Source organism: Neovison vison, chromosome 10, assembly GCF_020171115.1.
Source record: "Neovison vison isolate M4711 chromosome 10, ASM_NN_V1, whole genome shotgun sequence".
In the NCBI taxonomy this organism is placed as follows: domain Eukaryota; kingdom Metazoa; phylum Chordata; class Mammalia; order Carnivora; family Mustelidae; genus Neogale; species Neogale vison.
The window spans coordinates 5,269,669-5,286,281 of NC_058100.1; the positions used below are offsets into that span (position 1 = coordinate 5,269,669).

At 50.3% G+C, this 16,613-nt stretch overlaps 1 protein-coding gene across 1 annotated transcript; it reads right to left on the reverse strand.

Moving 5' to 3' along the window:
- Positions 1-5,959: 5,959 nt before the first annotated feature.
- On the reverse strand, positions 5,960-16,167 carry LOC122918077 (T-lymphocyte surface antigen Ly-9-like). Its single transcript, XM_044266235.1, has 6 exons — positions 16,087-16,167; positions 11,995-12,345; positions 9,373-9,645; positions 8,759-9,100; positions 8,388-8,654; positions 5,960-6,329 (listed from the first exon to the last, which is right to left on the reverse strand). The coding sequence occupies exons 1-6, from the start codon at positions 16,133-16,135 to the stop codon at positions 6,256-6,258; spliced, it is 1,356 nt and encodes a 451-aa protein (XP_044122170.1). The 5' UTR covers positions 16,136-16,167; the 3' UTR covers positions 5,960-6,255.
- Between the last annotated feature and the right edge of the window lie 446 nt (positions 16,168-16,613).

Below are 16,613 nucleotides of genomic sequence, written 5' to 3' on the forward strand. Positions count from 1 at the left end.
ATGAAACAACTGTGAGTACATGGTATGTAGTAGAAGATTCATACATGGCTCATGATGCCTAAGGAAAGGAATAATATGGGGGGAAATGGTTAACTTCCCACGTCAACTTAGCATAAGATGCAGAAGCATTAAAATGAAGAATCAGCCCTTAAAAGAAGGTGTCTGGAGAAGAGAGGAGAAATTTTCTCTTCTTTCTTTCTAGGTTCTTTGGCTGGTATAATAATTGGATTGACAAAAGCCAGATTAATAAGTCAAAAATCTTGATCTTATATGTACAAGAGCCCCATAAAAAATATGAGACTCAAAACTTCTCAGGCATTAAGGGTTTTATACCATCTTGAACTAAGGAAAGGGGTAGGGGCCTGAGATTTCAAAGGGGAGGAAGGCGATTCACAGGAGAATGAGAAGAGCAAGTGTATTATATATGGTGTTTGCCCTGCCAGGCTGCTAAGTCTCTCAGATGAAAACATTACCTCTAGTGGTAGCTCTCTGTCTGGTTCAGGCTCCCTTTCTAAATGTTATTAGGTAATAATGGAGAGGCAAAAATCTTTTTGTGAGTCTGCTGGGTCTTGATTGACTTCACTTCAAAATAATCCACATGCCAAAGCGTGGGTGATATATTTTGGGCTGGTGTATTCTGCTCCCCTTCAATGGTGTTAAAAAATGACTAACAAAAGGCAGATAATACAAACAAGCTTTATTAAACGCTTCATGAATGGGGCCGTCTTCATTTGGAGATGTGGGCAGAAGGCTGGAAGACTTTGTAAGATAAAAAAGAAAGAATGAGGGGCGCCTGGGTGCCTTCAGCTCAGGTCATGACCCCAGGGTCCTGGGATCGAGACCCGCATCAGGCTGTCTGCTCCACGGGGAGCCTGCTTCCCCACCCCTTCTCTGCCTGCCTCTCTGCCTACTTGTGATCACTCTCTCTGTGTCAAATAAATAAATCTTTTTTTTTAAAAAAAAAGACGTAGCTAAAAAAAAATAAAGAAAGAGGAAGAGAAAAACAGAAAATATCTGAATGACTAGAGCCACAAAATCAGACTTTTTTGGAATGAAAAGGTCCCAGGTTGACTTGGCATTTGGAGATTGGTGGGCTGGAAATACCACTGGATTTCTGATCAAACAGAGCATTTGCAGGAACATAAAAGTTATGCAACTTTTGGTTTGCTTACATGGCACCTTGGACAGAAGTGGTCCGTCTTGGACCTAGAAATTTGTGTCAGCACTGACTTATAGCAAAGGGGGCAGGAGGAGAGAGAGAAATTGGGAGTTTATTTTCCTCTGTGTTGAAAGAACTTAAAAACAATGCTTCCTGGGCAAGAATGGGATGGAAAATCATATTGTCTCAAAAAGACACCATGAGATTTACATACAAAAATATTTATTACTTTGCCATTTGTTATAGTGATGTTATAGTGATGTTCTATGAAACTACCTAAGACTCTAACCACAGGGAAAGGTGACGCGACACAGATGTTAGGAATTACGGGTTATAAAGCTAGAAAGTGTAATGACTTTGAAGGGTAGTGGAGAGTGCCATCCCAAAATACGCCTCTTGATCATAAGGGTTATGTTCAGTTGATTATTTTAAAGAAACAACAGATGCAGAAGATCTTTTGTCTCTTTTGTAAGGGACAATTACATTTACAAAGGAAATCTCCAAATGTACAGGTGTCTCCCTCCTATATTAGAAAGAGAAGGATGAATTTGAATTATAAAAGAATCTTACTACGTGACAAAGACACTCTTTACTGTCCTTTTCCTGATAACTTCCCAGAAAAAGCTTCCCCCTCAAAACACCTTCCTTTTGCCTTTAGCTGAAGATGACATTTAAGATGGTGGCTTGGGGCATTTCAGGGAGTTTTACTCAGTTTCCTGGGTATCTCTACATAGTATACAGGAGGCATACATGTTATTAAACCTCTGTGTTTTTTTTTTAATCTTGTTAATCTTTTGTTATGGGAGGTGGAGGGTCTTAGCCACAGAATCTAGGAAGGTACAGAGAAGATTACTTTCCCTGCCCTACAATATCATGAGTGAAGGAAAGTACAAAGTGAAATTTAATGTGCTGTATGAGTACAACTATGTTTTTAAAACATCAATGCAAAGAAAAACTTAGGAGAAAAAACATCAAAATACGAAAGCTGAGTTTTGTGGGGCAGGTGATAACTTCAGTGGCTTGGTTTTCTTCTGCTTGTCTTAATTTTCCAAAAGTTCCTTAATGAGAAAGGATGTATTACATAATGGAGCGGAAGAAATAAATAAGTGTTCAGTGAGTATAAAGAGGTGTGACCCACTGTGAGGAGTTGAGGGGAAATTCTGAGACCCCCGTCTTGGGGGTGGGAGGCGTGCAGGAGGAGAGGACGGAAAGTGACTCCCCCAGGTGAGAATGAGGTGGGAAGAAGAGTGAAGCCCCTGACATGTGGTGATCAGAGGGAAAGATCACTCTGCCTCAGAGTGGGTGGTTTGAGGTTGGGGGAGCTTCAGAGCAGGCAAAGATCTGGAGGGGAGACTAACATGACTGCCTGCCTGCAGGGTTTAGAATGCATCTATGCCCACCCCTTCTCCTCTAAGCCAGTCTGAATGGTGAAATCCTTAGACGCAGCCCTCCCTCCCTCCTTTTAAACCAGTGACTAAAATCAAGCCCAGGGATACTGGGCTTGGACTGAAGATAGATCTGAAGCCTGGACTCTCAGTAGGAACCTTTCCAAATCGATGTGCAGAAAAAGCATTCACCTCATGAGCTCAATCAGCAGGTAAAGGAAACCACCCGCGTGTTGGGGCAGGAAGCCACTTTTCACGCCAAGGTCCATCAAATGCAGCACCCAAAGCTGTGTGGTTTGGGGTTGTAGGAGCTGTTAATACAGATCATAAATACAGAAACTCTGGTGGGGGAGGAAAGAAGGTGTCTGTATCATGTCAGGCAGGCATTCACTCAACCACGCACGCATTCCTTACTGGGCACCACCAAGTACCAGATACTGTGCTGAACACAGAAAATAGAGCAGTGACCAAACAGAGGTCTCTATCCTTCTGGTGCTTAATTCTGAGGGAGGCTGTGAAATTGAAAGATAATAGTATAGATTTGGTCTTCCTCCCCGTTTCCTCCGAAACAGCTCCTAAAATCCCTGGAATCTTGAAAGAGATGAGTATTTTTTTATACTAATGAGATGACTGGTGGCTGGAGGCGCCTGGATAGTCTCAGGGCTGGTTGCCTGGAGAATCAACGAAATGGTTAGAGGGTTGGAACTTCAGCCCTATTTCCCCCAAATTCCCTACCTTCTACCCCCAACATCCAGGGATGGGAGAGAGGCTGGAGATAAAATTCTGTCACCAACGTTCAGCGATTAATCAATCATGCCTACATAACGATGCCTCCATAAAAAGACCCCAGACAGAGAGGTTCAGAGGGCTTCCAGATTGGGGAGCACATGGAGATTCTGGGGAGTGGGACACCTAGAGTGAGCACAGACACTCCACACACACCCCTACATACTTTGCCCCATCCATTTCTTCCATTTGACTATTCCTGAGATGTTTCCTTTTGTAATAAACCAGTAATGTAGTAAGTAAACTGTTTTTCCTTAGTTCTGTGAGCCATTCTAGCAAACTCTTGACCCCCAGGAGGGAGTTATGGAAGCCTTAGACTATACCTCATAAACCTCTAGCAGAAGTATGGCGGGCCCAGACTTGTAATTGGCCTCTGAAGCGGGAGCAGTCTTTTGGGACTGAGCCCCTCACTTGTGGGATCTGACACTAAGTAAATAGTGTCAAATCTTCATTGACTTGTAGGACACCTAGCTGGTGTTGGAGAATTGGTTCGTGTAGGGGGGAAAGCCACACATTTAGTGTCAAATGTGTTCATTTTGAGTAGAAAAGAACAGAGAAGTTTTCCTGGAGTTGGTGCATTAGAGAGAGAAAAGAGTTTCCTTTTTAGAAGCCAAGAATCAAATTATCTCCAAATACCACCACAGCAACAATGACTTGTATAAACAAAAAGAAACATAGTATAAGGATAACCTGTAATGGGGGCTGTTGTCAGGATCAGGGACGGCTTCTCCCACACAATGATGATTGAGTTGAAGTCTACCGGTAAGTAGGACCTCCTTACAGGACAGGAGAGCTTTATTCGAGGGCAGAGCCCGTGCAAAGACTCTGGACACAGTGAGACCTGCAAGGAAGAAAGTCAGTGTGTCTGGGCCAGAGGAGTTGTGCTTCTAAAATTTCAGTGACTGCAGTGAGAGAAACCCATTACAGAGGGTCAAGCAAACTACTTAGATGCAAGCAAACTCCTTAGAAGATGTTGGGAAGGAAGAATTTCCTCAGCTATTGAAGATCCTTCTAGCTAGACAAAGAATCACATTGTCACAGACAGATTGACAGGAGAAAATCAGATTTAGTTTTGTACAAATGAAATCCACATATACACGGGAATTCCAAAGACAGGCAAAAAGGGGACTATATGTTGACCTGATAGAAGGAGAAGAGGATAGGGGTCTGGGACTTCAAAGGAAAGGAAGTCAATTCACAGGAAGGTGAAAAAGAATAAATGATAAAAACAAATGTCTGCCAGTCCACACAGAAACAATTGGACATAGAGAGGAATTTTAACAGAATTTGCTAAATTCCTCCCTGTCTGCCACCCTTAGTTCCTCTTACACTGTAGTTATCTATAGTGATGTTTATCTTCTTGCAGCTGGTCCTCTGTCCAAATTCTTGGGACTGGGGGTTGTCAAAGCTTCTTCCCTAAGTCTTTTGAGCCTTGACTGTTTTCAGCTCAGCATAATCTGAAGCCAAAGTAGTTGTCTGAGATGGCCTGACAACAGAAATTTCAGGGTAAGGATTCCATTTCCTTCCTCCTCTATCAAAAGCAGAAAGAAAACACACACAATGGTACAGATCCCAAATGATTATGAAATCTGACAGTCCTTGGATCTTAAGAAAAAAGTTTAACTCTCATCCATTACTTATTCATTCATTCAAAAAATGAATGGATAAGGAAGATGTGGTCCATATACACTATGGAGTATTATGCCTCCATCAGAAAGGATGAATACCCAACTTTTGTAGCAACATGGACGGGACTGGAAGAGATTATGCTGAGTGAAATAAGTCAAGCAGAGAGAGTCAATTATCATATGGTTTCACTTATTTGTGGAGCATAACAAATAACATGGAGGACAAGGGGCATTAGAGAGGGGTAGGGAATTTGGGTGAATTGGAAGGGGAGGTGAACCATGAGAGACTATGGACTCTGAAAAACAATCTGAGGGGTTTGAAGTGGCGGGGGGGGGGAGGTTGGGGTACCAGGTGGTGGGTATTATAGAGGGCACGGCTTGCATGGAGCACTGGGTGTGGTGAAAAAATAATGAATACTGTTTTTCTGAAAATAAATAAATTGGAAAAAAAATAAAATAATGAAGTATCTGCCATAAGCTAAGCACTCTATTGCCATTGAATTTATGTTGTGAACTAAACAGATACAGCTCTTGGAGCTAAACATCTTGTGGGGGAGACAGAAAGTGAGCAGCAAAAAAAAAAAAAAAAAAATCCAACGAATCAATATGTATTTACAAATTGTGATAGTTTTGACAAAATTGAGCTGGGTACAATAATTATGAATAAGAGGAAAGATTTGGATAAATAAGGTGATCAAAAGACTGCTCCAAGAAGATGAAATTTAAGTTCAATCGGGCTCTTAGCCCATTTACTTCAAAGTTAACAGAAGATGAATACATATATTCACAACACTTAATCATCTCACAAACCTTTTTTTTTTTTTAAAGATTGTATTTATTTATTTGACAGACAGAGATCACAAGTAGGCAGAGAGGGAGGCAGAGAGAGAGTAGGGGAAACAGGCTCCCTGCTGGGTGGAGAGCCCAATGTGGACCCTGGGATCATGACCTGAGCTGAAGGCAGAGGCTTAACCAATGGAGCCCCCCAGGCGCCCCACAAACATGCAACTTTTCTTAAATGAATAAATGAATAACTCCTCTTTTCTGTCTGAACATTCTAAAAGGTGATTAAATAAAACATAAGCAGGTTATTTTAAACAGACGATAGGTAGCAGTTTCTTGACAATTTTGAACTGTATGTAAATGAAATAGGTTTTATGTATTAACAGGGACTGATTTCTCTCTCGCCAGGAGATGCTGGCAGGTGGCGCTTCAGGGACAGAATTCTTTATCTCTGTGTCTCACAGGGTGACACCTTCTCACAGTCCTCTTGGCTTCTCCACTTGTCAGAGTTAATCTACTCAATCTGCAAAGCTCCCAGGATCAAAATGAGAAGAAATTCCTTCTTCCAGGAGCAGAGTAGGAAGGAGGCTGAATGAAACAATGACCACAGGTTAGCCACTGGGGTAAAAGGAAGGGAAGACAAGAGACAGAAGACAGGCAGGCAGGGGAAGAGATTCCAAGAGGATTCGGGGGACTGGAGGCCCTTAAGGAAGCTGAGTCTGGGGGACAGAGATGAACTGCCCTCTGGGCCCCATGGAGAGGCAGGGAGAACATTAGTGCCCACAGCCAACTACCACGTTTCCTCGTGCCTCGTTACAGCCAGCACTGGCTGCTCCCCGAATCACTGTCGGATTCACATTTTCCAGGCCTATTCCATGCTGTGTATTGGAGATAGAGAGAAGATGAAAATGGGCTTTGGTGTCATTCAAAGGAGAAGACAGATGCAGGTGAAGCCCCTAATACAACATGCGCAGTACCCAACCGAATCATTTAGTAGGGTCAGCTGCACCTTGTGACAATTGTGACAGTTCCCTGAGGACTGCCCATCCATCCAGACCTCTGTTTCACTCTACCCTCAATTCCTAGAATAACACAAGACACCTTAAAAATGCTCTGGGTGGCTCAGTCAGTGAAGTATCTGCCTTTGGTTCGGAGCATGATCTCAGGGTCCTGGGATCAAGTCCCGCATGGGGCTCCCTGCTCAGTGAGGAGTCTGCTTCTCCCTCTCCTTCTCTTCCCCACCCCGTGTTCTCATTCTCTCTCTCTCTCTTTGACAAAACAAAATCTTTTTAAAAATGCTCTGTAAGGGGCACCTGGGTGGTCCAGTCAGTTAAGCATCTGACTTTTGGTTTTGGCTCAGGTCATGATCTCAGGGTCAGGGGATCGAACCCCACATTGGGATCCGCACTGATCGTGGAGCTTGCTTTAGATTTTCTCTCCCTCTCTCTCTGCTCCTCCCACCCCCACTTGCACACAGACACATGCTCTCTCTCTCTAAAAAAAAAAAAAAAAATGCTCTGTCGGGTTACAAAATGCTCCTTCAAGGAATAAGTCGTGAGAATGAAAAGTACAGCACAGGAAATACAGTCAATGATACTGTAATAACTTTGCATGGGACACATCTTGGTGAGCATTTCATGATGATATAAATGTTGACTCACAGTGTTACACACCTGGAACTAATATTATACATTAACTATATCTCAATTAAAATGACAATAATAATAATAATAACAAATGCTCTGTAAACATGAGTTGCTTCAATGAATGTAGAGGGGATAATATTTTTATACCTTGATGGTGGGCAGACACCACAAGGTTTAAAGCAGAAAAGTAACCCGAGCATCTCTGTTTCAGAACTCATCCCCGAGCAGCGTGACCAGCAGGGGGTCCAGAGGGGAGAGAGTGGAGTAACGGGGAGCTTGAGCACAGGCAGGCAGCAGTGGGAAACGGGGGTTCATAATGACACCCAGCTTTCTGCCCCGGGGCAACAGAAAGGCCTGGGCAGGACCCTAAAGGACTGCGGTGCAAGAGAAGGCCCCCCAGGAGCCAATGGCCCAGGGCCCCCGAGGAGAGTGGGCTGAGGAGAACGCAAGTGAGGAGTCGCCCTGAACTTAGTAATGAGGAGGCCGCTGGGGGCAGGCCAGCCACAAAGGGTGGAAGAGCAAGTGGTTGGTAAGGAGCCAGAGACGGGAGCGGAGAGACACTCAGAAGGCAGCCGAGAACAGGCAAGGGACACCATGAGTTGGTGTCACTGGGGCAGTGTCCTGCCTCGGACTATGGCAACCGGGAGAGGCCGCCCTCGGTGCTGGAGGAGCACAGCCTGGGACTTCCATCGTACAGCAGCTCCAGGCTTCACTGAGGACATGGCCAGGGACGTCTGGGATGCCTCCTCAGTGGGCTGGGCAGGACTGCGTGGGCTGGGGGAAGCTCTTCCCTTCGGGGAGTTCCAGGAGTGAGGTGAGTGCCCAGGCACAGAGGCTGGGGCACTCAGGGTGGCCCCAGAGCCCGCTTTTCCTGCCACCCCAGAGACACTCCCTGCTGTGGGAAATCCTGCCCTCCTTTCCTTCCACCAGGAGGATAGCAGGTGGAGGTGCTGAGCCCCTGGCCCCACAGGGAGGAGGGCTCACCCCAGGGAGGGGTTACCTGAGCAGAGTGGCCCTGCGGGGATGGAGCTGGATCTCTGGCTGACAGGGTTGCTGGCAGTGCAGCGATAGCTGTCACTGGCCCCCGGTCTCCAGGAGACGTGGAGAGTGGTTCCTCCGTGGGACATAACTGCCCCCTGGCCGAGGGGTGCCCATCTGTACTGAACGTCCTCTCCGGCCTGTTGCAGGGAGCAGATCAGAGTGAGGTAGCAGGTCCCATCCTTCATGATCTGGGAGCTGACAGTGATATTGGGCTCCTGCAGCTTCTCTGTGCAAGGAAGGAAAGTTCCAGCTCTGAGCAGACTCTGGTCTGGCCAAGCAGGGGAGAGAGGAAAGGTCAAAGTTCAAACGTGAGCCCTCCACGCCCCTCACCATAGACACGCAGGGTGAAATCCTTGGTGATGTTGATTGGGGGACTCTGCAGGGTGATCCAGGCTCTGTAGAGGCCAGAGTCCTGCAGTGTCAGGGGCCTGATCTGAAGAGAGTAGCTGTCGGGGAGGGCATGCCACCGTCTGCTGCTCAGTGTCTGAGTCCCGGCAGCCAGGATGGGCTGGCCTCCTGGCCCTCGTTGCATAACGGCAGCAAGCCCTCCAGAGCTCCAGGTGACCCTTTCCACTTCCTGCCCAGCTGGGAGCTCCAGGGGCAAAATGGCCAAGTCCCAGAGGAGACCGGTCACTGTCTCCCCCACGGTCTCCCCTCCCAGGATTCCTGGCCCTGCAGACAGACAGAAAACCACAGCTTCAATGCCAGGTGCTCCCCTATGCGCTCAGGGCCACCCAGGCCCGGTGGGGCTCCTCCTGCCCAAACCCCTCCAGCGTCCACACGGGCTCCGGTGGGCCTTCCCCACTCTCTCCCGACCACACTGCCCCAACGCACCCAGCCCACTCCCTCAACAGTGTTCTCCCCGGGGCCTGAAGCGGACTCTGCGCCCCACCTCTGTCCACTCGAGAGCCCCAGGGCACAGAGCTTGCTCAGGTCCCAGATACCTGAACATGAAGACGGCACTGAGACGGGGAGGGAGCTGCTGTTACTGACTGGGTTCTTGACCACACAGGTGAAGGTCAGAGCCCTGTCCTCGGGCCCTGAGGAAACACTGAGGACAGACCCTCCATGGGACACAACCGTCCGGGGTCCCCGAGGTAGCCAGCTGTAGGTCACAGAGCCTCTTCTGCTGTCGGCCGCACACGTCAGGATGAAGATACAGTGTCCATTCTCGCCGACCCTGGAGCTCAGTGTGACACGGGGCTGGGCCAGCTGCTCTGTGGGCACAAAATGAACCAACTGAGGACTGTGTGGCCTCCCTTCACAGGGCAGAAGGCACGACGCATTGAGGCCAAGACTCTGCCTCCTCCTGAATATGCACAAGGAGAAAGGGAGGCAGAATCTGCCCACAGCTACTGGAGAGTTTCGGGCTTCACGAGGCCTGGCCACCGAGCATCACTGATTCCCAGAACCACTGTGTGAAGTAGGGAGCAGAGGTTGGGCACCTACTCTGTGTAATGGGCTCAGAGAGCTTCAGGTAACTTGTCCAGAGTCCCGTCTATTAAATGAGGATTCCCAGACCCAAACCCAACGGATCTGTCCCCCAAGCCTGGGTTCCCACCCCCGCACTAACTACATGAAGGTTGTGCGTACATACCTCACAGAACCGTGTTGTGATTACATCTCTTCCCAGGAAGGGTCTCTGCAGGACACTTCCAGCCCCCGGATGCCCAAGCCCCTAGAGGCCCAACGAGGCTCCCAGAAGATCTGGCCCTTGGCCTTTGAGGGCTCTCCCACTCCCGTGTACTCCCTTCAACCTGCACCCCACCTCTCTTCCCCCAGGACCAGGAGCTCAGATGCTTCCTTAAGGTTTCCACGTTCTGGCTGTGTCCCCAGGCCGGAGCCAGTGAGTTTGAGAGTGACAGGAAGAGTCGCTGAGAGAGTGGACGGGACAGGCTTAGCAGAGCCACGGCTGTGGGAGAAGTCTGCTCTGTTTCCTGCCACCTGACGGCAGCCCCAGGGGCAGCTCAACTGGGCAAAAATAGGGCCCTCCCACCCAGAATGCCCCCTGGGGAGAAGGCAGGCCGGGTGACTTTGGGCTGCCTCCCCTCCGTGTGGTCCCTCTGGAGGCCAGATCCTTCCTCCGCGACGCCCCCTGCAGGCCCCTTTCCCCTCAGCATCCTCTATCTCGCTCAAGCCCACTAACACAGGACAAACCAGACACTCAGGATGTGGCATCAGGGGCCTGAGTTCTAATTCTGACTCTGCCACTTTCTATCTCTGGGTCACTTTTCTCTGAAACTGGTTTCGGCAGCCCGGAAGAAAAACCCGTCTCCTGCTGCCGACTGCAGGGCTGTCGTGAGGTCGCAGTGACTTGGAGAGCTCCCTGAGAAGGACAAACTGCTGGCTGTTACCTTCGCTGTTTCCGCTTCGCTGGGGCGGACGAGAGGGCCTCTCCCACCAGCCCTGGACCACCCTAGTCCCACCAAGGTCCCCGAAGCCCCGGTGTGCCCTCGAGCTGTCTGAGAACAGGGCCATGGCCTACCCAGGCCTGATTGGTGGCAGAAACGCTCTCTCCCCAGGAAGCAAGTCCATTTTCTCACACTAAAAAAGCTGCCTCATCAGATAGGAGTATTTCCTAGCACATGACACATGACTCAGACTGAAAAGCTTCTCTGCCTTCCCTCCGTCGGTGACCTTCCCGTGTTCGTCCGCACTCACACCTGCACCTTCTTGCTTCCCAGTGAGGGGGGGTGGGGATCGGGCAGCTCGGCCACTGTCCCATGGCAAAGACTGGAACCACAGCTGATCTGAGTCTTAGCAAAATGCCCTGGGATCCTCCCGGAACAGGAGAGGACAGTGGCCCCGACATGCCGAAAACCCTCTCTGTCAACCCCACGGTCTCCCCTGGGATGCACTCCTGAGGAAGGGGCTTCCTGCTCCCCTGCTCCGAACAGAGCTGCAGACCACTCCCCAGAGCTGGTTCTCTGGCAATGGGGTGTTCCAGCCCCTGCATTGTGGCCAACCAGCACTTTTTGTCATTCTTTGTGGTGTAAGGGACCCAGGTTACTCTTTCACACTCTGTATGAGTAATAAGCGGTCTGAATCTAAAACTGGCTTATTGTATCTTTATTGGCTGAATCAGCTCGCCCTCTTTGCTGCTGGGGCGCCTGCCCCCGCCTCCGGTGTCTCTGTTGCAGTTTTCCTCCTGAAACAACCCTTAAGTACCTTTAAGCAGTGTGACCCCAGCTCCTGCACGTCTGCAGATGGAGCTCCCAGGAGCTTCCCCTCACCCGACAGACGACTCTCACTTCAGCCTCGAGCAAGCTCAAGAAGGCTGTGGCGTGACTGAGTTCTCGGGACTGAGGTCCCTTCTCTGCCCACTACAGACACAGGGGCTCTGCGGCCACAGTCTGGGCCACATCCTGGGCCTTAACGTTGTTCAGGAGAGGCTCCCGGGCAACTCTACTTCTCGTGGTTTCTCGTGCTTTTTACAGTGAGCGTGCATTGTTAGCTTGGTAATCAGGCAAACCGTAAATGTTACTGAAACAGATGTGGGAAAGGCCGTGAGAAAGCCTGAAAGACGGGCGCCGCCCCACACCTGTGGCCGCGGGCGGGACACTCACCGTGCACTTGCAGTCGGTACTCCTGCGTGCGAGTGATGCGGGAGCCCCTCAGGTTCACGTGGGCTCGGTAGGGCCCCGCGTCGTTCCAGCTCAGGTTGCTGATCTGAAGCGAGAAGCCTGGCCCCACCACACTCACACGACCCCAGTACCGGGTGTCTGCCTGGTGGAAGGCGTCTGGCCCTCCTGCTTCTGCCAAGGTGACGGTGGCTATGGCCATGGAGGAGGAACGGGACATCCAAGAGATGCTCTCCACCGGCTGTCCAGCCTGTAGCTGCAGAGGCAGAGTGACAGACCCCCCTAGGGTCCCAGTTACCGTCACAAGGTCTGGGTCCTGTCCGGAAACCCCTGTCCCTGCAGAGACACAGATCAGAAGCTTCAAGGGCAGCCCGACTAAGCCAGAGGCTCACAACAGGCCTGAGGGAGTCAGGGAAGGGATCATTATTCCCATTTTATAGATGAGACCACAGAGACCCAAAGAAATGACGTGGCTTGCCCCAGAGGACATAGCTGGCTGCTGGTAGAACAGGGGCACAAGCCAGCCCCTTCCCTTCATGGCGAAGTGGCCTTCTTCAGCACTTACAGTAAGTAATTCACATGTAAAAAAATAATTCATAGAGGCTGGGCTAGGGTTGCAGATGCTGAGAGGAACAGAGAGAAAGGAAAGTTCCTGGGAGGTGCCTGGGGGACGAGCTCTGCGGCTATCCTGAGCCACCCTCCTGCTGATCCAGGCAATGGGTCAGAACTCAGCTAGCCCAGCCGCACCGGAGCAGGGCCACCCGGCAGCATCCCACATCATGGCACGTCCGGTCTGTGTTGAGCAGAAGCAAGCTCTGACGCTCCACCTGGGTTCTGCGAGCATCTTCCTAGAAGGAAGGCTAGTGCTGGGCTGGCCAAGCAAGTTGCAGGGGAGTCAGGGGACAGTCATTCAAGACCAAGCTACTCAGGAGAAGAGCAGAAGTTCCACGGCGCTAGTCAGACTGCCTGAGTTCAAACCCTTGCAAGGTACTAGCTGTATGATCTTGGGAGGTGACTTATGTCTCTCTGCGTCCTGGCTTTTTCACCTGTGAAGCAGGGAGTGCCATCTTCCAGGACACTGTGGGCTTAAATGTTATTCAAGATTCTTGATGTCACTGGAACAAGCTGGTGACTGCGCCTTGTTCGCACTCTGACCAAAACTCACCAGCGCCCTCATCGAGAAATGCAAAAAACCAGTGCTCAGTCGTGTGACCGTTGGAATATTTTTGCAACACCGCCATGCTGTCCCAGGAAACAGAAAATCTGAAACTGACCCAGGTGTGCGGCTCAGTGGTTTGGAGTGGCTCAGGAAGGATCCGGGTACTGATTCAGAGTGGGACAAAAGACCGCCTGCTGCATCGCTGTTCCCGGGCCAGGTGGTGAGTCACTTTGCCAAGTTGACCCAAGAAGTCCTGGGAGGGTAGGTGTGGGTCCAAGGGGTGGAAGGGGGCTGCTGTCCTGGGGGACTGGGCACCCCAAGCTGGGGGCAGGTCTGCATTCTGTGCCCCCAGCCAGAGTTCACTCAACAGCCTGGCGTCCACGTCTTCTGTGGGGCTACCTTGGCTGCATCCAGAGAATCGTGCACGCCGACAGGAAGCATAGCAGGGCGGCAGGTGTGGGCATCAGCGGCCCCCTCCTCGCCCCACGTGGGGCCTGAAGTCCAGCTGGGGGACCCCCAAGGCGACCGAACAGTGTGGCTCCTCCTCCCACCTCAGACGCAGCAGGGCATCAGGCCTCGGTCAAGGGCTCCTCCCGGGCTGGGCTCCACACTTCCTGTCCAGCCCTGCCCACCCTGGTTTCCTTTAGCCTCTGCGCTTTTGTTGGCTTATTTGGGTTGAAGCATTTACTTCTCCCGGATTCGTACGGATGCTGTGTGCATGTCTTTCCACATAGTTCACAAGCTCCCCAAGGAGAGAGATGGATGGGAATGAGTATCTGGGTGCGTTAGGCTCAGGGTTTGCTGCCGTGCGGGTGTGTGGAACCTCTTGGTCTGAATCCTGTTTCTGGATCCGGGTGAGGGGAGACACAGAGGGCTCAGATCAGGACACGAATCCCAATGCCAGACACCGTGCCCGGTAGGGTAAACACGTTCTCTTATCTGATGTCCCAAGAAGGTGGGGGGCTCTTCTTCCCATTTGAAAGATTAACATCTTGACACACAAAGAGCTTGAGACACTTGCCCCCAGTCCCCAGCTCAGAAGCAGCAAAAGCTGCATGAAGATCCAAGTTCACCCGACCCCAAAGACGGTGCTCCATCAACCACGCTGTGTGGCCAGCAGTGGGCTCTCCTCGTACCTAATGCCTCCCAGGGATCTGCTGACCCCCATTCCCACCCTACATCCAGCACAGGACCTGACACACAAGAGTCCCAATGGATGTTTCCAGAACTGAACTGAACTGTGAACATTTTTTAAGGCAGGACCAGTCTTACCCATTATTTGGCCATGTGCCCGGGGGAGGCCCCTGTGGGCGGGGACCACAGAGCACCTGGCCTGGACACCATGGAGAGACCCAAGCTCACAGATGAGCTTATCCTGTGTGGGGATAGGAAAGTGGGGATGAGGGGGACCTCGCAGGAATCTCCACGCCAGTTCTGCGGCCGTGGCCGAGGACGCGGCTTTCCGAGTTTCCACGGCACCGCTGTATTCCCAGAGCCGGCCGTGCTGCCTTCTAGACCGTGCACCAGAAGACGTCCCCTAATATCCCTGAGCCTCCGTCTATCATCATAAAACATATGTAATCCTGTGTGCCTTATCTAGATCACAAATCTGTTGTGGGAATCAGAGTTGTCGCTGTTGTCGTTTAACGTAGGTAAAGGTTCTTTATAAACTGTGAGAGGTGACAAGGGCAGGCCACCCAAGATGGGCCACTGGGGCCTACTGATTATTTAAATAAGTGGCTTAAGAGCAAGTCCGCACAAGGACACCAAGACCCTCTGCTGTCCCCTGAAAGCAGGAAACAGATCTCCCGTGTGAAAGGCAGCCTGCCTGGACCAGGAGGGAGGGAGAAGCCTGATCACCAGAGGTGGGAAAGTTAGAGCCAAGAACGCTTACAAACAACTCTTGTTACTTTTTTACTAATTCACTCCCCCAGCCCAAAGTCTGTTCAGAATTCCTTACTAATCGAAGTGCCCAGAGTTAAGTTTTCTTTGTCCTGTCAATTCCTCACAGATTTATTGTCTCTTTATCTAAAAAGTACAAAAACTGCCTCTTCAATCATTTCTTTTAGGTCTCAATTTCATTATTGGGCCCCCATGCACATGTCATAAAACCTTGGGGTTTTTTTCTCCTGTTAATCTGTCTCACATAAATTTAGTTCTTAGTTCGGGTAGGAGACCTCGAGGGTAAAGAAAAATTTTTCCTTCCCTTCACTACCGAGTTTTAAATGTATCAAGGGATTCACCAGCAGGCTTACAGGAGAACCCCTAAAGACTAGGGGGGGGACAACCCCAAGGCAGATGACATTCGTAATGACACACACTGGTTTTCCCCTGAAGGAGAATGAAAGCAAAAGCAAGACCAGGTCCTAGCCCCTCACGCAGACTTCTCAAATGCTTCGTTCCCCAACTCTGGTTCCCAAGCCTATTTCTTGCCACCGCTCAGGATCTCGGGGACAGGAGCAAGCAGTAAGAATCTAAAGGGACAGAAACAGCCACTAAGTGTCAGACTGAGATCCCCTACTGAAGTCATTTATGGGACACAGTAAGCCCAATTCATGATGAAGGGTCACTCACGGGAGCTGGTGGGAGAGGGAGGAGAGGCAAAGAGACGTAAAAGGATCATGACTGAAATGGCAAGATGAAGATGGGACATGTCCTTGATCTCATGCCCCCACCGTCTGCCTGTGTGGGGATGCCCAGGGCTCCCTGTGACTCATTAGCAGAGGAAATGTGAGCATGACGAGGTCACAGTGTGGGCCTGCACGGTCTGAAATGGTAGCACGTGCAACACACACACACACACACACACACACAGCCTGGCTCCCAGAGAGGCGGCACCTTCAGTGAAACTCACCCTTGGCAAAAGAAATGTGCAGCAGGTAGAGGTGCCTGGGAGGCAATGGCAGGAACAGACTTACCCGTGAAAAGACCAAGCAGGAGCAGGAACACTGGTAGAGAAAGACCCATAGTAGTCACCAGCAGAATGGCCTCCCTCAGGACAGCTGACCAGCTGTGAATGTGTACATGTCAGCCCACAAATATTTCCTCTTTCTAGAGTTCACCGCAGTAATCACGTGTAACTTTGAAGTCACAGGATGTAGACATACGGCGACATATGAGAAAGGCCAGGGGAGCTATGACTTAAAAGTCAAAGCTGACAATGTCTCAGCCATGCTTTAAAGCCTTCAGAAGCTCCCCCATCCCCTACAAGGCAAAATCAGACTCCCAGCTCTGGGAGAAGAGGCTTTTCCTGTTCTCTTGCTTCTAGTCAAGCTTGACCTAATGCCATGTCACCACATCTCCCATCTTGGGCTCCAGTCACCACAGACTGTTTCTAGAGTCTCCCCCACAACCCCGTAGGATTTCTCAGCCCTGTACATTGGCTCCCGCAAATCGGCTTCCTGGGTCACCCTAGTCTCTGCCCCCTGCCTCACCCACCACACCC

What these genes read in the sequence shown, in the direction of transcription:
- LOC122918077 (XM_044266235.1), bottom strand. Translation starts at nt 16,135, where the DNA reads ATGGGTCTTTCTCTACCAGTGTTCCTGCTCCTGCTTGGTCTTTTCACG. An exon ending in GTACCGACTGCAAGTGCACG is followed by an intron (nt 9,646 to 11,994) that starts GTGAGTGTCCCG and finishes TTGTGCCCACAG; the next exon opens with AGCAGCTGGCCCAGCCCCGT. An exon ending in TTTCACCCTGCGTGTCTATG is followed by an intron (nt 8,655 to 8,758) that starts GTGAGGGGCGTG and finishes TTCCTTGCACAG; the next exon opens with AGAAGCTGCAGGAGCCCAAT.